General features: G+C 44.1%; 1 protein-coding gene and 1 non-coding gene across 9 annotated transcripts in view; both read left to right on the top strand.

Annotated features, from left to right (window-relative positions):
- The first annotated feature begins 739 nt into the window (after positions 1–739).
- Positions 740–26768, top strand: part of FAM81A (family with sequence similarity 81 member A) — a 79826-nt gene continuing 53797 nt past the window's right edge. The window contains exons 1-3 of one of the 8 annotated variants that reach the window (XM_043471811.1): positions 740–830; positions 25243–25310; positions 26432–26705. In XM_043471811.1, the coding sequence (XP_043327746.1) occupies positions 25264–25310; positions 26432–26705 (321 nt within the window). In that variant the 5' untranslated portion in view covers positions 740–830; positions 25243–25263. Of the gene's footprint in view, positions 831–8160; positions 8384–9406; positions 9425–17247; positions 17267–20891; positions 20911–25242; positions 25340–26431; positions 26706–26768 lie in introns of those variants that run through there. The other 7 variants (XM_043471813.1, XM_043471808.1, XM_043471814.1 and 4 more) reach the window with 7 other exon arrangements.
- On the top strand, positions 25755–25827 carry TRNAG-UCC. Its single transcript has one exon. It is a non-coding gene; the product is annotated as a tRNA-Gly (tRNA).

The raw sequence follows: 26768 nt of genomic DNA, 5'->3' as shown, positions 1-26768 counted from the left end.
GATGAGGTAGAAGGGAGAAGGAAGGGAGGTGAAGAAGACGGGCGGTGACAGATCTTTCTTGGGTTCGCGTCTGCTGCAATGAGACACCATCCCTGGTCCCAGTGGCGAGTGTCAGGGTGATTCATTAAGATGTCACTTGGCCGCCTCGAGGGTTACTTAGCTCCCCTGCACAGGTGGGGCGTCAACGCACAAGCTGTTTCCCAGACAGTGGCCTCATAAAATAACTTCTCCCCGATGTGGAAGAAAGGGTGGGGGGAGATAATAACGCTGTTTGTGGGAAAGAGGTTTCTTAAAGAGGGGACGTGAGGGCTCTGAAGAGAATTACACTGCAGCCACCACGGCTATTATCTTAATCAGGCACCATTTCAACACCTCTGCCTTCAAGTCAAGCAGCCCTACAACAGGATTTATTTTCCAATAAGCGAAATCCCCGCCCGCCGACTCGGAGTCGCTGGGCTGCGAGCTGGGTGGGGAACAGCAGCCGGAGGAGAGGCTATTTTGGGTGTGGGAACGCGGAGGGAGGAGGGGCGGCGCCGCGGGGCCGGGCGCGGGCGCGGGGAAAGCCTCCAGCTCTGGCTGCCACGGCAACCGCGTCCAGGCAACGCGCCCGGAAGCCGCTCGGGCGGCGCGCGGCGGCTCGCGCCCCCCGGGAGCCGCGAACCCGGCCGGGCCGCGCGCCGGGCCAGGCGGCAGGCGCGCGCTGATTGGACGGCGCTCCCCGCGGCGCGGGCCCGCAGCCGGGCGCCCCGCTCAGCCCGCGCCAGCGGCCGCCGCACCCAGCCGCGCCGGCGAGGACATGGGCAGCCGCGGCGCGCCCGCCCCCCGCGCCGGTGAGTGCGGCGTCCCGGACCGCCGCCCGGCCGCCTCCCGTCCCCCGTGGCGGGAGCGCCCGGGGCCCGCCGGTGACCTTGGGACGGCCCCCGGGGTGAGGTGGGCCAGGCTTGGGCGAGAGAGAGCTGAGCGTGGCCCATGTGACCTACTGCCGCCGAGAGGGTTAACTGCATGCTGACGCGAATGGATGAAGTTGGGCACCGGGCGCGACTGGCATTGCATTTTTGCGGGGGCCGGGGGAGGTTGCATGCTGGCACACCAGCAGAAGCCCCGAGGGACTGTTTGGGGGCGCTGGGGTGGAGCACACATTGCCAGGGGGCAGTGTTCCCAGTCAGCTGTCCCGCTACTCAGAGCTGAGTGACCTTCAGTGGCTTCATCTCTCTGCCCCCTCCCCACCCTTCTCTCATCTTTAAAAGGAGGGGCTCGGGTTCTTTGCAGTTCCGGGGTGCTGCCATGGTACTGTGAGCTGAGAAGGGTCCCCCAAGTACTGCAGGTGCCGGACATACAAGCCTTAGCCACGCTAATTCTACCAGGAGTTTCCATTAATTTGCTCTCACAGTGGTAAGATATGTTATCGTTTTGTGAAAGATTGTGGAGAGAAAGCAGTGGCTTGATTAGAGAGTGGCTTCTCATGATGCCCGGGTAGCCTCTTGGGTGCTCTAAAGTCGTGAAGAAAGGCAGGGTTAAAGCTCCTGAGTTCTTGTTTCCTGTAGTTAATCTAATAGGAAAGTTTGTATTTGAACAGGTAGAATCAAAACCCAATAGTGGCAGGCAGCAGCAAATTAAGTGAGTCATTTGTTCAGTATGCACGAGGTTGTGTGTGTGCGCGCGCGTGCTTGTGTGGCTGCGCTCACGCCCTCATCTTAAAGTCTGTGTGTCAGTGTTAGAAATTATTTCATAGGAGTAAGCAGAAATAATGCTGGAATGATTTGAATCCACAAAAGTGCAGCTCTCTGAGAAGCAAGGGTGAACGTTTGCTGCTTGTTCTTTTAATGAGTTGGATTTGTGAAGGTAACTAGGCTTTTACTGAGAAACCTCCCTAGCGTTTGCCCACCGGGGTATGTTGGGGGTGGGTGGGTAGTAGCGCTCCCGAGACTCAGTCAGTTTTATCACCTCTTCTGTCCTTGACGTTGGCTGGGGCCCCTTTCTATATTCTCAGTTCACGAATTTCTCTCTTCCTGGGAGAGGGAAGGGAGGCAATGCCCTGTCTGGCTTTCTGCTCCAAAGCAAACCTTGATATTCCTTCCAGTGTGATTTCATCTGTATAAAAATGTGGTCTGGGAAGACAGATTTTTCAATGTTAATGAATACGCTTCTGCGAGCTTGTTTACCCGAAGGTTTAGTAATCTTAAATGGTTTACATATTAGAAATCTGATAGCATTCAGATACCAAATCATTACTGCCCAAGAATCCTGCCACTAAGCCCTAGGAATCCTTAAATGAATCACACCTCATTACCCTTGGATCCCTTAGTAACAAACTATTCAGCCTCCTGTCCTGAGGCTGCTAGCCTGTGTGTCTCTCCAGCCTGCCTTTCAGTCTCTTGTTTTTGTACCTCCTGCAGCCACCTGCCTTTGTGGTCATTTTGCTGCAGCTGAGTCCATTTCCTGTCCTTTCCCTAGCTCCAGAGGCTGAGTGAACAACTACCCTCAGAACATCCCTCTCTCATCTCACTGGGGCAGGGATTGGGTTTTCTCTTGCTTCCCAGTGCCGCCTCCAAACCATTAACCCATCCCTGACAGTCTTCTGTCTACAGTTCCTGCCATATGCTTGTGCTCCATACCCTCCTTCTTGTCTGGGTCAGTGCTTGCCCAGCCTAGTGGCTCTTCAGGATCACCTGGAGCACTTTGAAAAACATGGCACTGCAGACTCTCCCAAACATAGCGCATTAGAATCATCAAGGTTGGGAGGACCTAAACATTTTAATTTTAAAAACAAACCTTAAAAAATAAATAAATAAATAAATAAAAAAACAAAAAACAAACCTTAAAAGAAGGAAGAGGAGGGGGAGGAGAGATGGGAAGGGGAAAAGAAAGCTCCCCAGGTGATTCTGATATACACCGGAGTTTGGGAATTAACTACAAATTGGTGCTTGCCAAGGGCACTTGCCATCGGCCCCTGTAGGGATTGAAACCAGTGCTGCTGCAACTATGTGACCTCCGAGATGCCCTAAAGGGAGTTGGTGGAGGGGGGGGGGGCGGGTGGTGGTGGTGGTGGTGGAGAACAGGAATGAGGCAGTCTGTGCTTTGGGAAAACTAGCAGAACAGGTCTTCGGATAGTTAGATATTTTCAGGAACTGATTTTATGGACCTAATCCTTACATCTCCTCATATTTAGAAAAGCACTTAATCCCTTCATGGTGACATCAACTCTTTGTGACTAGCAGAAAACCTTTGCAAAGATAAGTTTTTGTTTGTGTGAACTCCTCCTTTACCAAAAAGTGAACTGATGTGCCAGTTGATCAGTCGGGTCCAACTCTTTGTGACCCCATGGACTGTAGCCTGCAAAGCTCCTCTGTTCATGGGATTCTTCAAGCAAGAATACTGGAGTGGGGTTGTTATTTCCTTCTCCAGGGGATCTTCCCGACCTAGGGATCGAACCCAGGTTTCCCACATTGCAGGCAGATCCTTTACCTTCTGAACCACCAGGAAAACTTCACTAAAGTCACATATATTGACCTTCTCCCACGACCTCTTTGGAATAGTTTCTCAAAGCTATCTGAAGTACTGTCTCCCGGGCTGTCCTCTTTCTGTGCCAAATAAAACTCAACTCGAAACTCTCACATTGTACATTTTTTCTAAGTCGACAGAATCATTTCACTTGATGCTACAAAAAAATTAACAAACAAACATGATTAATTACTTGATTCTCTTTTCTACCTTGTCTCTTGCCGGTGATTTTGGTGTTTATGTTGAGGTTCTGTTAATTCACTGAGTTCCTGAAGGTCATTCATATCAACTCCTGTGGCTTTCGTTTCCATATCAGTGGCTCACTTCTTGGACTTGTGTAGTCAGGGGAATTTTTTCCACCTTCAAGATCTGCAACTTGGATTTCTTGGCTGATTTTTCCCACCTACTACACCAGACTAACCATCACTGAGGACTCTGGTCCCTTGGCCACTTGCTGTTCCAATCCTTTATGGCTCTGTTTCTCTATTTGGAGGATATACTTTCCAGCCATTTTGGTTTTGTCTGGAATCCCAAATCCTTTCTCTTAACATGTTGGGCTTCTCATATTCCAGTCGTCAGTCCAAAATCACCCTCATCATCTGCTTTTTCTTCTCCCAGTCTGCCATGTTATCTGCCAAGTTATCACAAAGACCTTTGCACTGGTTCCACTGCAGATTTATGCTAGCTCTAATTTCACCTAGGTCTTACTTTTCTGCTAAAAAAGAAATCCATCTTTTATAAAATCCCAGCTGCATTTCTTTAGAGGTGATGCCAGACTTTTCCATTCCTTAAACATCCAGTCGGTTTCCTTCCTTTTTTTTTTTTTTTCATTGATGAGATTAAGGATGTTTACATTGGAGCTAACTGCCCTCTGCTTTAATGTAAGTTTCCACTGTACCCTCTTCACTACCCCAAGCATTCTTTTTTTTAATATATATATATATTAGTTATTTATTTGGCTGCATCAGGTCTTAGTGAAGCATGCGGGATCTTTTAATTGAGGCATGTGGGATTTAGTTCCCTGAGCTGAGCCCCCTGCACTGGGAGTGTGAAGTCTTAGCCGCTGGACCACTGGGGAAGTCCTTAAGCATTCTTTCTTAATTCTTCTTTGACCTTCTTTATTTTCTTCATCTGAGGAAGAAAATGTCTATCAGTCCCTTACCCACGATTAACTTGTGTACTCTGCATGCTCCATCCTCTGGATTTTCCCCATTCCTTCTTGCCTCTTTTGGGAACTTGGTCCATTTGTTATTCCCTTTCTCTGATTTCTTTGGTCCCTCCTTACTCAGTCCCAGCCTTCCAGTTCCGCTTTTAGCCAGGTTTTGCTCAGCTCCCCCAGATGCCTTCAGACTTCCGTTTCCAGCCCTGCCTTCTGAATTTCATTCAGAATTTTAAAAAAGGATTTTATTTGTTTATTTTTAGCTGTGCTGGTTCTTCATCGCTGCACGATCTTTTCCCAGGTTGCGGAGATCGAGGGCTACTCTCTAGTTGCGGTGCATGGGCTTCTCATTGCGGTGGCTTCTCTTGTTGTGGAGCAACAGGCTCTAGGGCGTGCGGACTTTAGTAGTTGTGGCTTTCAGACTCTAGAGCACGGGCTCAGTAGTTGTGATTCACAGTCTTAATTGCCCGCGGCATGTGGAATCTTCCCAGATCAGGGATGGAACCCGTGTCTCTTGTATTGGCAGGTGGATTCTTTACCACTGAGCCGCCAGGGAAGCCCCATTCAGAATATAATACCCAGAAACCCAGCTATTTTGTTTATAAAGAGCTCTTCCTCCTAGCTTCCTTAATCTTTTTTCCTTTTTTAACTTTTTATTTTGAAATAATTCAGATTTACAGAAAAGTCGCAAGAAAGATTTAAATAATTCCTGTATACTTTTCATCCAAAATTCTATAAATATAACTGTTTACCACACTTGCTTTTTCTTTCTCACGCAGTCACTGTCTCTCTACACACATACACACACACACACACACCATGCACAGACTCGCACATATATGTCATTTTTCCTGAAATTTCAGAGTAAGTTATAGACATGATGCCCCTTTACGTCCCTCTCCAATATGTCAGTGTATAGTTCCTTAAAAGAGAGACATTTTCTGACATAACAAGCATCAGAATTAGTACATTAACATTGATTCTATTGGTACTATTGTCTATTCTATAGACCTTATTCAAGTGTCACCAAAAGTCCTAATAACATGTTTTAGAGCAAAAGAAGGGGAAAAATCTTAAGAAAAAAAAAAAAAAAAAAGCCTCCTACTTGTCCAGGGTCCATTCCAGGACCCTGTGCTTTTCTAGTTGTCTTGCCTTGTTCACTGCCTTTATTCTGGACAGTTTCTCAGTCATTCTCTTGTCTTTCGTGATCTCGGCACTTTGGAAGGGCAAGGCTGGTGGTTTTGTAGAATATCCTTTAACTTGGGTTTGGAGTTCTCTTGGGGGTAGATCCAGGTTATCCATCATCAGGGAAGCATCCTAAAGGGATTTACCATCTCCCTCTTGGGGCACTGACATGATTTCCGTGCTGTCATCACGCTCTCTGTGACCTGCTTTTGCTCTCTTGGGTTATTCTGACTTTTCTGCTCTTCACACCCCTACATCCAGCCGGTTGTTGAGTGTTGCAGTGCTCCCTGCAGCATCTCCCTCCTTGTGTCCCCTCCTTTCCATTCCTCCTTTCCATCCTGTTGTGGAGTCAAGGTCTCCGTACGTGGTCGTGGTGACCGTTTAGCATGGCTTACCACCAGGAGCCCAGGTCCGTGGTAGTTTTCACCAGGCAGTACTTCCTCTGCTCTTTCCTCCCTCCACCCTTTCTCAGCCTGTCCTGCCTTCACTTGACCCACCCCTTTGAATATTCCACTCACCTGCCTGATTCTCAAATGCATTTCTGGCTGGCCCAGTTCAAACCCATCCTGCCTCTTGCCTGAAGGCAGCCCCACCCCTCAGCTAGTAGGAGCCTCCTCACTCCTGCGCGGTGGCTTGTCTGTTCTAGTTCCCTGTTGAAGCGAAGCTCTTGCGTGCGGGGGCTGTGTCTTATTCAGCACTGCAGAGGCTCAATGAGTATTTGTTGACTGGACTAACTGACTTGATTAAAATCATTAAGCGAAGGCGCAGGCTGACCTTAGAGTTATCTGCCATGTGGTACACGGTGGTGGGTGTGAAACCTCTGCTTTACTCCAGGAGTCAGGTGGGTGTGGGCTCAAAATAAGGCCTCTTTGCAAAATGATACATAATTCAGAAAGGTATTTCCATGTTGTAAGTGGAGTAAATGATTCTCTCCCGATGACATCTTAACTTTGCATCTACGTGTCAAGACAAACAGAGGGCAGATTGGCTTGAAAAAGAGTAGAGAAACCTACCAGCGTATTAAAAATGGCCCATCTATTTCTTCACACCCCAAGTGAGCAGCGGAATGTGTGAGGAGCAGTTTCTCAGGCTCACATCCTCCCTCGAGCCCTGGAACCACCTGTTCTCTCCTCCCTATTGTCTGGCTGACTCTTTTCCCCTGCTCCCGCCAGCACTGGCTTTCTCCCTCCACACTCCCTTCACTGTCTCCTCTTCCTTATTTCACTCTTTCTGCCTGTTCCTATCTCTTAATAAATCTTCTGTGTTCTTCCCTCTCCCTAGTTTGATGATTTTATTTTTTGACTTCTTGGATACCATTTGACATTCCGTGGGTTTTTAACATAAAAACAGGTGAAAAAGGATAAAACAATGGCTTTGTACTTCAGTGGAGTTTTTTTTTTTTTTTTTTTTTTATCCCCTCCTCTTCAAGGGTCAGGCTTCCCAGGTGGCACAGTGGTAAAGAATCCACCTGCCAATGCAGGAGACCCGGGTTCTTCCCCTGGGTAAGGGAGATCCTGAGGAACAGGAAATGGCCACTCAGTGGAAATCCCATGGACAGAGGAGCCTGGCAGGCTACAGTCCATGGGGTCACAAAGAGTTGGACGTGATTGAGCACACACACACCCCCAAGCGTCGGTAGTTCTTGGTATTTGAAAATGTAGTTATCAGTGATAATGAAATTTTGGTTTTTCTTTGCCACACAGTATGTGGGACCTTAGTTCCCCCAACACGAATCAAACCTGTGCCCTTGAAGTGGAAGCACGGAGTCTTAACCACTGGACTGCCAGGAAAGTCCTAAAAATGGTTTATTTGATTATCTTTCTGCTACAGCAAGAAGATTACCGGGAACATACTGGTTGATAAACATTGAAAGACCTGAAGTTTTCAGTCTCTGTTAAGGCAAAATTGGTATTTGTGCTTAACAATCTGATTGCAGGATGGTGAGTTGGAGGTTACTGGAACCACAGGATTCCTCCCTGTGGTGTGCCTCACTGGCTGGCTGCGGTCAGCCTTTTTTCTGTCCTAAGAATGCTTTTGTGTGGATGACGTCTTTGGACAGAGTAGCTACAGAAGTGAAGGCAAGAGATCCTGCGGCTTGGCTGAGTGGGGCTGGAATAACAGTCGTGTTTATGTGGGAGAGAATGAGTAGGGTTGCTTTTGCACTATGAAATTCTTAAAATTGTTTTACCAGGAAGATGTTATTCAGAAACCCCTGGTGCCTTCAGCTCGTTTTTTGTTTATTTCATTTTTCTTTCCCCCCCCTGGTTTTAATTATCTCTAGAAGAGCTCAGGAGGCCTCCCATGCTCTCTCTAAAATAGTTATAATATTAATATGCTGAACTCAAGTCATTCCTCAAAATAAAAGAGTCTCTCACAGACCCCTGTGTTCAGCAGAGAAGTCCAGCCCCTTCCTGCTGTGTGTGAGGAAAAGGGCAGAGACCGGAGGCTGGATCTTTCTTCCCATCCCCAATCCTTAGCTCTTCAGCCAGAGATTCGTGTCGGGTAGAACCCTGGAGTCACGACTAGCGTTGTGTCTGCGTGAGTATAGAGTCATGATGCCTTCCCTTCTTCTGTTCGATCCTGGATGCATCGGGGGTGGAGGTGGTTTAGGAGGGAGGGAGTTTACGCTGGTTTTTAATAATACTTTTTCTGTTCTAGCTGGTGCATTTGGCAGATTCCCTTTTTAACACTTGGTAATGTGTCTTCTCTAATGCCTTCTGTAATGCTAGAAAGAAAAGTTGCCAAATATAGCTGTTGATCATACTAAAACACCTGAAAGGTGATACGAACACACTTGTGGTGTGGGTGTGGGCATGGGTGAGAGCCCATCCTCATTGCAGGGCACCCTGAGCAGCCTGCCGAGCTCACAGCTGGAAGGGATCTTGAGTCAGCAATCGATATGTCACTTGGGCAGGGCCACCGGCTAATTAGAACGATGGGCCTTACAAAGGAAGAACCAGCAAATGAAGAAATGTTTATCAGCATCTGTGGAGGGACACTGTACTGGACTTCCGGGGGTTACAGACTTACAGGGTATGTAGTCTTTGGTGCCCCCCAGCAGCTCAGCTGGGGAGCCAGAATCCAGGAGAAGTTCAAATAACAATAGAAGATTTAAATAGCATTTCAAAATAGCTGTTATTAATAGATGGGAACAGAAACCAATCTGTTTTTGCAGGGGATCTCCTAAAATTGTTAGCATCATTTTAAGCTGTGCAGAGTGACTAGAGCAGCATCATGGCCATTCCTTGGGTTCCAGGGGTCCTGGTGATTTCAGTTTCCACTCATAATCCCCACTGGACCTGCCAGAGGTCACATGTGTGCTGCATATTTACGGGATCCCATCAGTTATGCAGTGGTCCCTGCCTTGACCAGAAGGCCACTGTAAATGCTTTGAACATTTTGAAGTTCGTTTTTGCAGGGGTCAGAAATACAGCCACGTTTCACCTTTCCACTCTCAACAGAATTCTGGTGAATGCACTAGCGTGGAGGGGAAAGGAAGAATTCTTGCGAAGTGGAATCAAGGCCTTTTGCACAAAAGCAATTGGAAATATCTGCCTTGGGACCCTGTGGCAGAGTTAGGTAGGGGGGAAATCTCATCCTCTCCCTGGAGCCTAATGCATTTGGAATGCTGTGCTGGTGGTTCTCCCTGGGCAGCCCAAAGCCTGAAATACAGGTGATCATGGGCTCCATGAGGGCTTTAATGAGGGTCCTGGGCTCAAGTCTCATTTGGTGCCCACAGGTGTGTGCTAAGTCACTTCAGTTGTGTCCGACTCTTTGTGACCCCATGGACTGTAGCCTGCCAGGCTCCTCTCGTGGGATTCTCTAGGCAAAAATACTGAAGTGGATTGCCATTTCCTTCTTCAAGGGGATCTTCCCAACCCAGGAATTGAGCCAGGTCTCTTAAGTTTCCTGCGTTGGCCCACAGGGAATGGGTACAAATTAGCAAACTGGGAGTTATTCAGTTGATACAGAATTTTAGTTTTAGAAGATGAAAAAGTTCTAGAGATTTGTTGTATAGCACTGTGTGAGTAGTTAACGCTGTGCTGTAAACTTACAAATGTTTAAGGTAAAATTTTAATATGTTTTTAACCACAATAAAAATTTAACAGTAAACTTACTTTAACTAAACCATTTTGTCTTTTAAATGCAGGATCAGGTATGTTTCCTTGGTTTTGATAGCTGGAAATGGGCAATTTCTGCAGTTTTTGTCTGTGTGTCTTCTCATTGGTTCATTCTTTTATGCAACAAATTTTTACTTAAAGTTTTGTCTTGAAAATAGCATACTCATTGAAGTATTTTGAAAAGAAGGAAAAGTAGAATAGAAATGTACCCAGTGCCATTGTTTATATATTGATTTATTTCTTTCCACTATTTAAAAAAAAAAACAAAACATTATTGCAATAGGACTTCTAATTGGAACCCCTGCCACAGTCTGCAGAATAACTGAGGGATTTCTGGGTTGCTGGGGTAATGTGCTATTGAAAAAAATGTTAGGCTGTGTAAGGTAAGCTTCATTTGCCCTTGACCTAATGTGTCCAAAGAGGGACGTTTTGGTGTGAGGATGCCCAGCATCCTAGAGGCTATGTAAGGCTTTTTGATGGGCTTCCCAGGTGGCACTAGTGGTAAAGAACCCACAAGCCAATGCAGGAGGTGCTGGAGACACAGGTTCGACCCCTGGTCAGGAAGTTCCCTGGAGGAGGGTATGGCAACCCACTCCAGTATTCTTGCCTGGAGAATCCTTGGACAGAGGAGCCTGGTGAGTTATAGTCCATAGGGTTGCAAAGAGTCAGACACCACTGAAGTGACTTAGCATGCACACATGCAAAGCCTTATAACATTCCATCCTTTGTGACTTACCCAGATTTCCCCCAGATCCATCTCAAAACCATATTGCATCTACCTCCTAAAGTATGCCAACCCAGTATATTTTAGTAAAGATGCTCATTTCTTCTCCAAAATTCTGGCCAGGTGTTGGGAGAGGGAAACTGCCTGTCTTTAAGTAGGAGACAGGGGGTGCTTATTTATGCACATAATTCAGAGACATTCCCCCAGTCTGCACCCTGTCTTAATTTATGGAAAGCTCTTTGACCCTCCTATCAATCTGGATACTTTGGCTTTGAAAGTCATCATCTCTGGCCTCAGTTGCACAGCCCTCTTCCTCTTCCTTTTACTGAAAACACTTTGTTTGCTCAGATACGGGCTCTTCACACCACAGAACAGTATTAGTGATGTGGCACAGGGTGGCCACAGGTGTGGGTTGGGAAAGCAGCCCCAATTCACAGGAGCATGCAGGCGTGCAGAGAGGGGCCCGGGGTGTCCGATGGGAGAGGGATGGAGGCAGGTGAGGGTGGCCTGTGCACCGGGAGGGGCAGTAGGTGTCTTGTCCTTGATGACTTATCTATCTCTGCTGGCCCCAGGTTGGGCAAGTGCCCCACTTTGGGGAGGTAGAGGAGAGGGAGGTGGCAGGGGTAGAACTTAAAAATTTATGGGGTCCTCTAAATAAACTGTTTGCACCACCTAAATTGTGGTGCCATGGAGTAAAGCTCGGTTTCTAGGCCCTGGTTATGGTTCTATATAGTACTGAAAATCCATTTTCAAATCTTGTTCTTTTTTTAAAAAAAAAAAAAACCCTAACATGATAGGTAGTAAATCTTTTCCGTGTTACTTCATACTCTTTGTAACCATTATTTTAAATAGCTATAGATATCCTTTTGTGTGGATGTGCCATATTTTAATTTTCATTTCAGTTCAGTTGCTCAGTCATGTCCGACTCTTTGAAACCCCATGGACTGCAGCACGCTAGGCTTCCCTGTCCATCACCAGCTTCCAGAGTTTGCTCAAACTCATGTCCATCGAGTTGGTGATGCCATCCAACCATCTCATCCTCTGTCATCCCCTTCTCCTGCCTTCAGTCTTTCCCAGCATCAGGGTCTTTTTCAGTGAGTCAGTTCTTCCCATCAGGTGGCTAAAGTATTGGAGCTTCAGCTTCAGCATCAGTCCTTCCAATGAATATTCAGGATTGATTTCCTTTAGGATTGACTGGTTGGATCTCCTTGCAGTCCAAGTGACTCTCAAGAGTATTCTCCAACACCACAGTTCATTTTAATTTACTGCTCTTTTATAGGTGGACATTTAACCAATAGGTGTTTATAGAAATGTTAATGTCTAAATAAGATCACATATTAAGTATGGAAAAAGGCATGAAGGGTAGAGAGTTGATGGAGATTAGATACCATTGCCTTGTAATTCTAATCTGGTGCTCCCCAGAATGTATAGGGCAAGTTTGAGTTCTGTGCATGTCCTTGAAGGACTAACAGTTTGACTCCCTTCAAGCTCATGATCTTTACAGATTTGTGTTTTTTTAAGGAGGGGGCAGGAGGAAGTACTTTCTTTTTCAGTGATATAATGGCAAATAAATTGAAGAAGTAAAATGTTATACATTGAGTTGAAGCCTCCTGTCGTCCTCTGTCTCCCACTCAGAGATGAATATGACCCTGATTTGGCGTTGGTCATTTCCTTGTTCATCTTTAGATATTATAGATTTGGCAGGTTAATTGGCACATTTTAAACCTTTATGATGTCATAAATGTCAACCTTTAAAATGTCATCATCGTGTCCATATCCTTCTTCAGCTTGCTTTTTTAATATGCTTGTGAGATTCACTCATTTTGGACTTGTCATTGTAATCCAATTTTTCCACAACTACTAGTTCTTTCATTCCATGACTATCACAGTTTATCCATCCACTTGCCTAATGATGGGTGTTTAGTTCCCCTCTCTGCCCACTTTTTTGCTTTTAGAAGACAGTGCTGCCTCAAGTATTCTTCTAAAGGTCTCCTGTGGACATGTGTGAGAAGCTTTTGGGGCAGTTCTTAGCAGTGAAATTGTTGGGCCATGAGGTTTGTGTATCTTCAGCTTTCCTAGATCTTGAAGATTACTTTCCAAAGTCATGGTACTGACTCACATTCCCACGTGGTGTTCCCGTTGTCCCTAGTGTGTCCCATGTGTTCCTGTTCACACTTCACCTGCCAATCTGATGGGATAAATTGGTATTTCTTGTGTTTTCATCTCTTGCAGCAAACTAGATTTATTTCATAATTTGCTTCTACTGGCCACAACAGAGCCAATGTTAGAAAAAAAACCTGTTAAAATTCTTATTCTTTCTACAGTATCCTTTTGAGATTATTCTAAGCAAGGAAACCATTTAGATATCTATTAACAGACTTAAACGTTAGATTATGACATAGTTATTCTCTTCCCAGTAAGCAGAACCACACCCTATATAATTTGGTGTCATAATCCCAGGTGACTACACCTGCTGGTGGAGACCAGGTAATTGCCACTCAGCTGGTCTCTGCTGTATTCTGTTGGTTAAGAGCAAGTCCCAGGTTCCTCCACACTCAGGGGAGGGTTTACACTGGTATGAATTCCTGAAAGTGAGGAGTGTGGGGGCCACCTTCATTGAAGCCTGGCTTTCACAATAGGTACCATGTTGTGATCAGCATGTTTCAGCATCGTGGTTTAAATATTCAGCCCTGTTAGGACAGTCAGAGACGTTCAGATTTCAGAAGACTGACGACTGACTTACCCAAGTCCAAGTCTCATCAAAGGTGTCATGTCAGAGTATTAATTCATGATAAGAGTAACTGGCTGTTAGCCTGGGCCTCGAGTTTGCTGATTCCTGTGTCTTTTCCTTTTATGCACGTCCACACTGGAAACTAAATGATGTGCTTGATGAGTGTGGGCTCAGGGCAGGAGGAATGAGCAGGATCTTCTTAGTGGTCCATGTCACTGAGCCCTGAGAGCTTAATGCATCCCTCTCCATAAGAGGGTTCTTCCTGCTGCCCCAGGTTCTTGGGAACACTGATCAGTTTTGCCTCTGTACTCTGCTTTTCCTAGACATGCTGTGTGTACCATCTCCCTTTCTGGTTGCACATTCCTTCTTTTGTCAGAATATAATTCAATTGATTAAATTCAGCATTTTGAAATGACTTCGTTTTAGTCCCCTATCCTTGAGATTCATTCACCCGGCAAACACTTATTGATCAGCTACGCGCCGGGTGCTGGGGATTGAGCTGTGGACAGCACAGCTTCCCATGGAGCTCACAGCATAGAGCCCAAGACTGACAGTGAGCCAGTGATCACAGGTGTGGTGACTGTTTGCCATGTTTCACTTGTAAGCGTTGGCAGGATCTTGGGTTGTTCTGACAGATCTGCTGACTTCATCCCTTCTTGATTCTTCAGGTTTCATGGTCAGAGTCTCATCTAAACTTCAGTTTTGGAAGTAGCTTGCAATTTGCCCCACTGACTTTTTAATACTAACTGTGTTATTTCACAGAACAAGGGAAAATAAGAGACCAAAAAGTTGAACCAAACCCTAATTAGAAATAGTATTTCAGTGTAAATATCCATCAGTCAGGAGCTGCCTAACAATGACAGTATGTCCATTTAATGGAATATTATGCAGGCATTAGAAATTTTGATATGTATCTTCATATATTGATACAAAAATGTTCAGGATATAGTATCATTTAGGAAATGCAGGGTACTTATAGAGTAGGATGTCATTTTTTTCAAAAAGGAAAAATTATATATATCCTGAAAATAGATCTCAAAAAAAGGTAAGCTGACATAAACATTGGCAGTTACTGAGTGGTGATTTTCAATTTGTTCTTCATGCATTTATGTAGCAGACTGTGGCTCAGATCATGAACTCCTTATTGCCAAATTCAGACTTAGATTGAAGAAAGTGGGGAAAACCACTAGACCATTCAGGTATGACCTAAATCAAATCCCTTATGACTATACAGTGGAAGTGAGAAATAGATTTAAGGGACTAGACCTGATAGAGTGCCTGATGAACTATGGACGGAGGTTCGTGACATTTTACAGGAGACAGGGAGCAAGACCATCCCCAAGAAAAACAAATGCAAAACAAAATGGCTGTCTGAGGAGGCCTTACATATAGCTGTGAAAAGGAGAGAAGTGAAAAGCAAAGGAGAAAAGGGAAGATATACCCATTTGAATGCAGAGTTCCAAAGAATAGCAAGGAGAGATAAGAAAGCCTTCTTCAGCGATCAGTGCAAAGAAATTGAGGAAAACAACAGAATGGGAAAGACTAGAGATCTCTTCAAGAAAATTAGAGATACCAAGGGAACTTTTCATGCAAAGATGGGCACAATAAAGGACAGAAATGGTATGGACCTAACAGAAGCAGAAGGTATTAAGAAGAGGTGGCAAGAATACACAGAACTGTACAAAAAAGATCTTCATGACCCAGATAATCACAAAGGTGTCATCACTCCCACTCACCTAGAGCCAGACATCCTGGAATGTGAAGCCAGGTGGGCCTTAGGAGCATCACTACGAACAAAGCTAGTGGAGCTGATGGAATTCCAGTTGAGCTATTTCAAGTCCTGAAAGATGATGCTGTGAAAGTGCTGCACTCAATATGCCAGCAAATTGGGAAAACTCAGCAGTGGCCACAGGGCTGGAAAAGGTCAGTTTTCATTCCAATCCCAAAGAAAGGCAATGCCAAAGAATCCTCAAACTACCACACAATTGCGCTCATCTCACACGCTAGTAATGCTCAAAATTCTCCAAGTCAGTCTTCAGCAATATGTGAACCATGAACTTCCATATGTTCAAGCTGGATTTAGAAAAGGCAGAGGAACCAGAGATCAAATTGCCAACATCCACTGGATCATCGAAAAAGCAAGAGAGTTCCAGAAAAGCATCTATTTCTGCTTTATTGACTATGCCAAAGCCTTTGACTGTGTGGATCACAATAAACTGGAAAATTCTGAAAGAGATGGGAATGCCAGATCACCTGACCTGCCTTTTGAGAAACCTGTATGCAGGTCAGGAAGCAACAGTTAGAACTGGACATGGAACAACACACTGGTTCCAAATAGGAAAAGGAGTACATCAAGGCTGTATATTGTCACCTTGCCTATTTAACTTATATGCAGAGTACATCATGAGAAATGCTGGGCTGGAAGAAGCACAAGCTGGAATCAAGATTGCCAAGAAAAATATCTAACCTCAGATATGCAGATGACACCACGCTTATGGCAGAGAGTGAAGAAGAACTAAAGAGCCTCTTGATGAAAGTGAAAGAGGAGAGTGAAAAAGTTGACTTAAAGCTCAACATTCAGAAAACTAAGATCATGGCATCTGGTTCCATCACTTCATGGGAAATAGATGGGGAAACAGTGGAAACAGTGGCTGACTTTATTTTTATGGGCTCCAAAATCACTGTGGATGGTGGTTGCAGCCATGAAATTAAAAGACACTTGCTCCTTGGAAGTTATGACCAACCTAGACAGCATATTAAAAAGCAGGGATATTACTTTGCCAACAAGTTCCATCTAGTCAAGGCTATGGTTTTTCCAGTAGTCATGTATGGATGTGAAAGTTGGACTGTAAAGAAAGCTGAGCGCCAAAGAATTGATGCTTTTGAACTATGGTGTTGGAGAAGACTCTTGAGAGTCCCTTGGACTGCAGGGAGATCCAACCAGTCCATCCTAAAGGAGATCAGTCCTGAATCTTGATTGGAAGGACTGATGCTGAAGCTGAAACTCCAATACTTTGGCCACCTGATACGGAGAGCTGACTCATTTTAAAAGATCCTGATGCTGGGAAAGATTGAGGGCAGGAGGAGAAGGGGATGACAGAGGGTGAGATGGTTGGATGGCATCACCAATACAATGGACATGGGTTTGGGTGGACTCTGGGAGTTGGTGATGGACAAGGAGGCCTGGCATACTGTGGTTCATGGGGTCGCAAAGAGTCGGACACAACTGAGTGACTGAACTGAACTGATATTTTAAAATTATTTTATTAACCATGAAAAGCATCTTTTCACATTAAGGAAAGATGTTCTTTGAAATTATCCAAATTTCTTCACAGAAAGTATGTGTGTTGCATGGCATTCTGTGTGTGTGTGTATTGGTCTGGTTTTGAAAATACAAGTGATGGTGGCATGGTGTCTGTCCAGCTGTAACCTCAGCATATATTTGTGCCAGGAGAAATAGCTTTGGCCAAATGAAAGAGTGATAGCAAGTACCTGATGATTTCCCCCACAATCTCCCCAAAATAAACAGCATTACTTTAAGCATATGAATACTATTTGCTGAACTTTTTATATGTTTTAGTTTTAAAGATAGATATGTTTTCTATCAGATGTGACGAAGTGATATTAACTATGGAAGAGAAAGGAAGAGCCCTTTCTGGAAGCATATCAAGTGCCCTGAGGCCAGACTGTTCCTGACACCCTGCCACCTCCTTGTGGATGATGCCTGCTGATGAAGAGGCGGGGGCCTTAGGCCCAGATCCCTGCTGTCTTCCTTCCTGTGACGTCAAGCCAGTTGCTGAACATTTGTAGGTCTCAGTTCCCTCTGGTTAAATGGAGGCAATAAGGTCAGTCCGTTCAGGAGTGATTGTTAGGGTGAATTCCATTAATGTCCATAAACACGCTGCTTGAGTGCTTGACTAGGGGTCAACACCCCAAAAAGGGAGCAGCTATTCTGTGTCCCCAAGCCGATAAGCCGAGGCCAGCCTGCTAGGATCATATAGTTATTGGGGGAGCCAGGCTTCAAGTAAGGACCATCCTGACCCCATCACTCTTGTCTCCCGTGATGGAAAGGTATGTCAGACTGTAGTTGTGGGAAGGGAGAGGGGAGAGGAGAGATATGGAGGGGAGGAAAATGGCCCCTGGAAAGGGGACGTGAAGAAGGGGAAAAGAGAAACAAGGAAGATGAAGGGAGAGGGATGAGTGGGAAAAAAGAGAAAGAAAATCCAAGGACAGGAGGCAGAGGGGAGAAAGGAGGAAAGGGGCTCTGGGGGGATCCTCCATCCCTGCTCCCTCCCTGGCCCCATCCCATGCCTCCTAGTCTGGATTCTGGTACAGCATCTACTACTGTGACCTCTCCCCTATTTGAGATGCTCTCGCAGCTGCCCGTTCACCACCCTTGAGTCTTCTGTCCCTGATCACTCCTCGCTGCACCAGGACAGAGTCCTTGCTTGAGCCTGGCCTCTGAGATCAGTTAGGGAATACTCCCACCTATCTGCCTAGACATGCCTTCCACTGTTCTCCGCCCTCTATCCTTTCACTATTTTTAACTATAAGAAAATCAGGGTTTTTTTTTTTTCCACCACCACATTACAACCACTTTATTCATAAATGCTTTGCCCTTTTTTTTTAAAAAATTCTGACGCTTGGTAGAACATATCAGTGCTGTATTTTAATAGTAAACTGAAAAACTTAATTTTTCTGTAAAAATTGTCATTTTTGTTCATGTATCATTTTGCATTAAAATAATACTCTAGTGTCATCTTGCTTAGAAAAATAGAACTATTGCTTGGCATTAATGTCTCCTTTTGTCATTAAAATATCATATATATGTATCTGAGACTATATACACATATGTATATACCCAGAATCTTCCTAACCACAAGTAAGTGTTTTGGTTTAGATAGCAGCATTTTCCTTTACTCTTGTGTGAACCTCCAAATTCTATTGATATATTGCACATTTTAGGCATTGACATTTGTTTTTTCTTATTTCTTTTAATTCTCCTGTCCTTGCTTCACCTACCTGTCCCTTCCCTAAATTTTCCCAAGTTTCTAACCTCATAAACTGGAGTTTGTTACTGTAACAATGAAACATGGCACAATCAAAACAGTGTACCACCTAGACCTGCCTGTTCATATTGCAGACCCACTCGTGGTGCCAGAGGGCAGATTTATAAAATGCACAGGAGCTGAAAACTTCAGGCAGTGGGCAGAACTGACAGTGGGAAGATCTGGGAAGAATATTTGAGATGTCACAATTCAATGACTTTGAATCCAATTCAAAATCCAGTGTTTATTTTGAATTCTTACTTATTGGCAATACAGATCGCATTGTTCCAAAAAGAACACTAACCAACCAAGAGACCTGACAGATAAACACATCTGCCACACTCATGAAAGGGGCCCCAGTTCTGAACAGACCCCAGTATGTGTTGTAGGCTCATGCCTCGTGACATTTTCTGTCATGGAGAGTGCACAGTGCTTGGGTTGTTACAGGGAGGTGTGTTATTGAAAAGCAATCTCAGGCAATGAGTGGTGGATAGACTTGTTTTTCGGAAAGGGTGTATGATGGACGGGGTCTGCTCAGGCAGGATAATTCCAGGTGAATGAAATGACCTTCGGAAAAGGGCCTTGCAAAGGTCTCCATTCATTCACAGGTAATATACTGAGTGACTAATGTTGGGGGTGGAGTCTCAGTAGAGAACGATTCTTTTTTTAAAAAAATATTTATTTATTTGGCTGCGGCACACAGGATTTTCACTGTGGCATTCGGGGTCTTCGTTGTGGTGCGTGGGCTTCGTAGCTGTGAGTGGGCTTAGTTGCTCCATGGCACGTGGGGTCTTAGTTCCCCAACCAGGGAACAAACCTGAGTCCATTGCGTTGGAAGGGAACTTCCAGTGGACCACCAGGGGAGTCCTGAGGATTGTGTGTGTTATGTTTTAGTCGCTCAGTCATGTCCGACTCGTTGCGACCCCATGGACTGAGGCCTGTGAGGCTCCTCTGTCCTTGGAATTCTCCAGGCAAGAATACTGGAGTGGGTTGCCATTTCCTTCTCCAGGGGATCTTCCTGACCCAGGGTTTGAACCCAGGTCTCCTGCATTGCAGGCAGATTCTTTACCACTGAGCCACCAGAGAAGCCAACTGTACGTTTAACTGAACCGTATTCTTTAATGCCTTGCGTGCGTGCATGCCCGCTAAGTTGCTGTAGTCCTGTCTGACTCTGTGCGACCTTATGGACTGTAGCCTGCCAGGTTTATTTGTCCATGGAATTCTCCATGCAAGAATACTAGAGTGGGTTGCCATCACCTCCACTCTAATGCCTGACTTGCTGCAGTTTCTGATACTGCAGTGCTAGTCATACTCTCTTTGTGTAGATTCTTGTAGGTCAGCTACTTACTTCCCTGGTGGTCCAGTGGTTAAGACTTAACCTTCTGATGCAGGGGATTCGGGTTCGATCTCTGGTCGGAGAGCTAAGGTCCCACGTGCATTATGGCCAGAAAACCAAAACATAAAGCAGAAACAATATTGCAAAAAATTCAATAAAGACTTTAAAAATGGTCCACATCAAACGATCTTTAAAAAAGAAAAAAGGGTTTGATACATGCCCTTAAGTGGCGTATAAGTAGGGGAGACAGACTGCCTAACAGCTGAAAATAATAAAACATAAAACTCATAGGATAAAGAGCTGAAGAATACAGACAAGCCATTTCATGACTTGAACGGCAGGTGGGATCTTTCAGGATGGGGGTGAGTTTTCTAGGCAGGCAGGGATGGGAAGGGCATTTCTGATATAGCACACAGGCAAAGTTATGGTGGTAGTGAAGTGCATTACATGCTAAAGGACAGTGGTGGGGAGTGTGGCCATGCAGAAGGTTAGAGTTGGCTGGAGGAGACGACTATGGTATGAAGTGGCCTAGGATAAGGCTGAAGAAGGAGTTAGGCCAGAGTATGTTGAGAATAAAGGACGTAGAGATAATGCTGGAATGTGGAGGAGAGAAAGTGTGGCACAGTCTCTCTGTTCTCTACTTTGGGAAATCCTATCCATTCTCATCAGTTCTTTGCTGACCTGGCTGCTACCCAGGAAGAAAACAAACAGCTCTCCCTTTTTTCCTCCCCATGGTTTTTTTTTTTTTGTTAAAAACTTGCAAATTGAGGTTTTATTGACATAGAACATTATATTAACTTTAGGTACATAATAAAATGATTTGGTATTTGTATATATTGCAAAATGATCACCATAATAAGTCTTATGTATCAACACACATAGTTACAAAGTTTTGTATGTATGTGATGAGAACTTTTAAGATTTACTTTGTTAGGATCATTCAAGTATGCAGTACTGTATTATTAACTGCAGTCACCACGCTAACATTACATTCCTATGACTTATTTATTTTATAGCTGGAAGTTTAACCCTTTAGACCCTTTCATCCATTTTGCCTGCTCCCAAGTGCCTACCTCTGGCAACCATCATTCCGTTTTCTGTATCTGTAAGTTTGGTATGATTTTTATGTGTTTTGTTTTTTAAGATTTAAAGACCATATAGTTTTTGTCTTTCACCTTCTGACTTATTTCTTAGCTTAATGCCCTCAAAGTCCATCCGTGTTGTAGCAAATGGCAAGATTTTATCCTTTTTTCTGGCCGAATAGTATTTCACTGCACATACATATATGTGTGTGTGTGTGTGTATTTCACATTTTATTTATTAATCACACTTAGGTAGTGTCCATATCTTCATTATTTTAATAATACTGCAGTGTACAGAAGACAGGAATCAAGACCATTGCCAAGAAAAAGAAATGCAAAAAAAGCAAAATGACTGTCTGAGGAGGACTTACAAATAGCCATGAAAAGAAGAGAAGCAAAAAGCAAAGGAGAAAAGGAAAGCTATACCCATTTGAATGCAGAATTCCAAAGAATAGCAAGGAGAGATAAGAAAGCCTTCCTCAGCGATCAGTGCAAAGAAATTGAGGAAAACAACAGAATGGGAAAGACTAGAGATCTCTTCAAGAAAATTAGAGATACCAAGGGAACATTTCATGCAAAGATGGGCACAATAAAGGACAGAAATGGTATGGACCTAACAGAAGCAGAAGGTATTAAGAAGAGGTGGCAAGAATACACAGAAGAACTGTACAAAAAAGATCTTCACGACCCAGATAATCACGATGGTGTGATCACCCACCTAGAGCCAGACATCCTGGAATGTGAAGTCAAGTTGGCCTTAGGAAGCATCATTATGAATAAAGCTAGTGGAGCTGATGGAATTCCAGTTGAGCTATTTCAAATCCTGAAAGATGATGCTGTGAAAGTGCTGCACTCAATATGCCAGCAAATTTGGAAAACTCAGCAGTGGCCACAGGACTGGAAAAGGTCGGTTTTCATTCCAATCCCAAAGAATGCTCAAACTACCACACAATTGCACTCATCTCACATGCTAGTAAAGTAATGCTCAAAATTCTCCAAGCTAGGCTTCAACAATATGTGAACCGAGAACTTCCAGATGTTCAAGCTGGTTTTAGAAAAGGCAAAGGAACTAGAGATCCAATTGCCAACATCCGCTGGATCATCAAAAAAGCAAGAGAGTTCCAGAAAAACATCTATTTCTGCTTTCTTGACTATGCCAAAGCCTTTGACTGTGTGGATCACAATAAACTGGAAAATTCTGAAAGAGATGGGAAACCAGACCACCTGACCTGCCTCTTGAGAAACCTGTATGCAGGTCAGGAAGCAACAGTTAGAACTGGACATGGGACAACAGACTGCTTCCAGATAGGAAAAGGAGTACGTCAAGGCTGTATATTGTCACCCTGCTTATTTAACTTATATGCAGAGTACATCATGAGAAACGCTGGGCTGGAAGAAGCACAAGCTGGAATCAAGATTGCCGGGAGAGATATCAATAACCTCAGATATGCAGATGACACCACCCTTATGGCAGAAAGTGAAGAGGAACTAAAAAGCCTCTTGCTGAAAGTGAAAGAGGAGAGTGAAAAAGTTGGCTTAAAGCTCAACATTCAGAAAACTAAGATCATAGCGTCTGGTTCCATCACTTCATGGCAGATAGATGGGGAAACAATGGAAACAGTGTTAGCCTTCATTTTTTTGGGCTCCAAAATCACTGCAGATGGTGACTGCAGCCATGAAATTAAAAGACCCTTACTCCTTGGGAGGAAAGTTATGACCAACCTAGACAGCATATTAAAAAGCAGAGACATTACTTTGTCAACTAAGGTCAGTCTAGTCAAGGCTATGGTTTTTCCAGTAGTCATGTATGGATGTGAAAGTTGGACTATAAAGAAAGCTGAGCACCAAAGAATTGATCCTTTTGAACTGTGGTGTTGGAGAAGACTCTTGAGAGTCCCTTGGACTGCAAGAAGATCCAACCAGTCCATCCTAAAGGAGATCAGTCTTGGGTGTTCATTGGAAGGACTGATGTTGAAGCTGAAACTCCAATACTTTGGCCACCTGATGCAAAGAACTGACTCATTTTAAAAGACCCTGATGCTGGGAAAGATTTGAGGGCAGGAGAAGGGGACGACAGAGGATGAGATGGTTGGATGGCATCACTGACTCAATGGACATGAATTTGGGTAAACTCCGGGCGTTGGTGATGGACAGGGAGGCCTGGTGTGCTGCAGTTCATGGGGTTGCAGAGTCAGACACAACTGAGCAACTGAACTGAACTAAACATGACGGTGACTATAACTTAAAAATATTTGTTTATATATTTATTTATAGTCGTGCTGAGTCTTCTTTGCGGGGGTTTTCTCCAGTTGTATTGAGCGAGGGCTACTGTCTAGTTGTGGTGTGTGAGTTTCTCATTGCGGTGGTTTCTCTCGTTGTAGAGTATTGGCTCTAGGGTGCACAGGTTTAATAGTTGCAGCTTGTGGGCCCTAGAGGTCATGGGCTTCAGTAGTTGTGTTGCATGGACTTAGTTGCCTCAAGGCATGTGGGATCTTCCCAGACCAGGGATCGACCAATGTCCCCTGCATTGGCAGGTGGATTCTTAACCATTAGAACACCTGGGAAGTCCCTGAATATAACGTTATGAGTTAAGTGTTTTCTACCTGTGCTTTTTTGTTCTTGTGGTTAGTTGGCCACTTGCTTCTTTGTTTCCAAGTTGCTTTAGATGTCTACTGTTTCTGTAGCCTAGACAGCCCTTCGGGGAGGGGATTTTTGTTGTTTCTATCTAGGTTAGTTGGCTATATAGTAGATGCCAAATGTCTCTTTTTTGTTGTTGTTCAGTGGCTCAGTCTTGTCTGACTCTTTGCGACCCCATGGACCACAGCACACCAGGCTTCCCTGTCCTTCACCATTTCCTGGAGCTTGCTCAAACTCGTGTCCACTGAATCAGTGATGCCATTTAACTATCTCATCCTCTTTCATCCCCTTCTCCTCCTGCCTTCAGTCTTTCCCAGCATCAAGGTCTTTTCCAGTGAGTTGACTCTTCGCATCAGGTGGCCAGAGTATTGGAGCTTCAGCATCAGTCCTTCTGATGAATGAATGTCTCTTAGGTTGGGTTATTCTTTAGATTAATATCTCAACTAAGATATTTTACAACTTTAAAATTGTAAAGATTCTGTGATTCTACATATTTCACACTGGCCTAATTTTTGTAGTTTAAATGACAAATTATTTTCTTTAATACTGAAGAGCTCTTTTGGCATCATAGCTTGTTTGGCATTGAACACTTTTTTTTCTTAAATGTAATTTGTTTAAATTCAAAGTTATTTGTCTAGGAAAGGGAAAAGTTCACATTTTGAAACTCTAAAAATAACATACTGGGTAGATGATGCCAAAACAATGGTTTTAATCAGAAAAGCATTTCTCAATCCAGCATCTAAATGAGAACTAATTACTGAATCTTATCATAGTTACTAGACTTTCACTGTTTTAAGGCAATTAACAGCAGTATTGAGAAACCTAAGTAATGAAATATTTTTAAAACCTCTAATTTTTTCAGATTTCTAATGCATTGTGATGATCAAATGTTCCTTTTATACCCCTGATGTAATGTGAATGATCATATCTTATAACAGCTTTAAAGTTTTAATGAAGAGTATCATTTCATCCTCTTAGTAGATAGATAAATTCGCCCAAATTAGACCTCGTTGATCATGCATTATTCTATTAAGATTATTTTTTAAAATAATGCTTGTAATTTGCTATGGAATTTACTAAATTTGCTGAGATAAATTCCTAAGATAGTTTTCTGTATGGCTCTATGGAGAAGTACAAGATTGACTTAAGTCTGTTGAAGAAACTATCTTGTATCTATAAAAGTGGTTTTTCAAACTTGAGATGCAGATATGGGGTGAGAAAACTTTAGGAAACTTGACTTAGCATGTACGCACGCATGTTGATCTGTCCAGCAGGGCTTATGGTATTAAGTTCAAAAGCATTTTGATTCTTGATTCTTTTCTCCTAATTTTAGGACATCTTCTGTTTCTATCATATGTAAGATATTTAATAATATAATTGATCAGCATGTCAGCATAATTTTTGATGCCTTTAGTAACTTAATAATAAGATTTGTGTGTATGTATGTGTTAGTCACTTAGTCATGTCCAACACTTTGCTACCCCATGGACTATAGCCTACCAGGCTCCTTTGTCCATGGAATTCTCCAGGCAGGAATACCTCCAGGCAAGTGGGTTGTCATTCCCTTCTCCAGGGAATTTTCCCCACCCAAGAAGTGAACCTGGGTCTCCAGCATTGCAGGCAGATTCTTTATTGTCTGAGCCACCAGGGAAATCTCCAAGGTCGTTTATGTTCTAGATATAAACTGTTAAATAATTTAATGCTTATTTTTTCAACAGATGTGAATTATTAAAAAGAAAATGGCCCAACGGAGCACTGTATTTCCTTCTCTTGTCACCGAGGAAAGGTATAATATATGGAAAATATGCATCTAAGGTATACTTTTTCTTTCCACCAATTCCATGAGGGCTGATAGTGGGCATGATGGTCATTATAAAAGAAGCCTTGCAGCTTCTTTTATATCCAAGAATGAGTTTTCTTAAGGGCAAGAGTAGTACTGTTGTGTCCCCTCTCCAGCTTCTGACTTGTAGGACACTATGGACCGTTCAGTGATTGTGACCGGTGGAGATTTCACGGCAGCCCGGCATTACGGTCGTACTTCTGATTAACAATAAAATGTACCTCTGGAGGCTTATGGGCTGATATCTCCACTAAAACTTTTAAATGAGAAGTTGCAAATTGGGTGTCCATAGGCTAAAACTGGCTCATAGAAGTAGTACATTTTTTGGCCTGGATCATCTTAAATACTTTTTAAATGAGTTGTTAACATTTTAAAAATCAGGTGGGGACTTCCCTGGTGGTCCAGTGGTTAAGACTCTGTGCTTCCGATGCAGGGGGCACGGGTTCGATCCCTGGTCGGGGAACTAAGATCCCACATGCCTTGTGGCGTGGCCAAAAATACATAAATAAAATAAAAATCAGGTGACTTCACATACAAGCCCAAATTTCCTTGTTCTTCTTGAAATATCAGATGATCTGGAAGAATGAATCTGCATTCCCAAATGGTTATTCACAGGTGGAACAGAATTGTGGCTCCCTTAGGTGAGGAATGCCCCTTTCAGTTTTCCAAAGTCCCTGCCATGCCCTAGTGTATCCTGTGTGGTATGCTTCACTCATTTATATCCACAGCTTGACCCTTGTAGGCATTTGAGTTTGTAGCCACTGCTCTAGGGGAAGGGGGAAGGAAAGCAGGTCCAGTGATTTTGTTAATAAGCTTTGATCCTGCAGCCTCTTGCTGCATGGGAGGGCATGGAGCCTGCTACCAGCACACTTGACTCTCTGTGGACCGTTGATTAAAGATGCTGCCTGTCTCACAAAGAAAACTCTTTGGGGCAGAAACTCTGCTGCAAATCTTCATTTAGTTTGTAAGGATAGATAATCTGCCTTTCCTGGGAAGTCTTGAATCTGGCTTTAAAAATGACTTTTTCCCCAACTGACAACCTAGTAATGTGGGGCTCCCTTCTGTAGGCGAGTTCGAACGATGCCCCGACACAGCCAGTCCCTGACCATGGCACCTTACTCATCCGTTAGCCTAGTGGAGCAACTGGAAGACAGGATCCTCTGCCACGAGAAAACCACGGCCGCGCTCGTGGAGCACGCCTTCCGGATCAAAGACGACATCGTCAGCAGCTTGCAGAAAATGCAGAACAAAGGGGGAGGCGACCGCTTGGCCAGGCTTTTCTTGGAGGAGCACATCAGAAACATCACTGCCATAGTGAAGCAACTGAATCGGGATATCGAGGTATGGCATGCGGAAGTATGGTGCATTCCCACAGACAGATCTGCCCACACCTGATGACCCCTC

Source organism: Cervus canadensis, chromosome 6 (assembly GCF_019320065.1).
Source record: "Cervus canadensis isolate Bull #8, Minnesota chromosome 6, ASM1932006v1, whole genome shotgun sequence".
Taxonomy (NCBI): Eukaryota; Metazoa; Chordata; class Mammalia; order Artiodactyla; family Cervidae; genus Cervus; species Cervus canadensis.
Note: the sequence above shows the minus strand (reverse complement) of the source record. Positions and strands in the feature narration are given on the sequence as shown.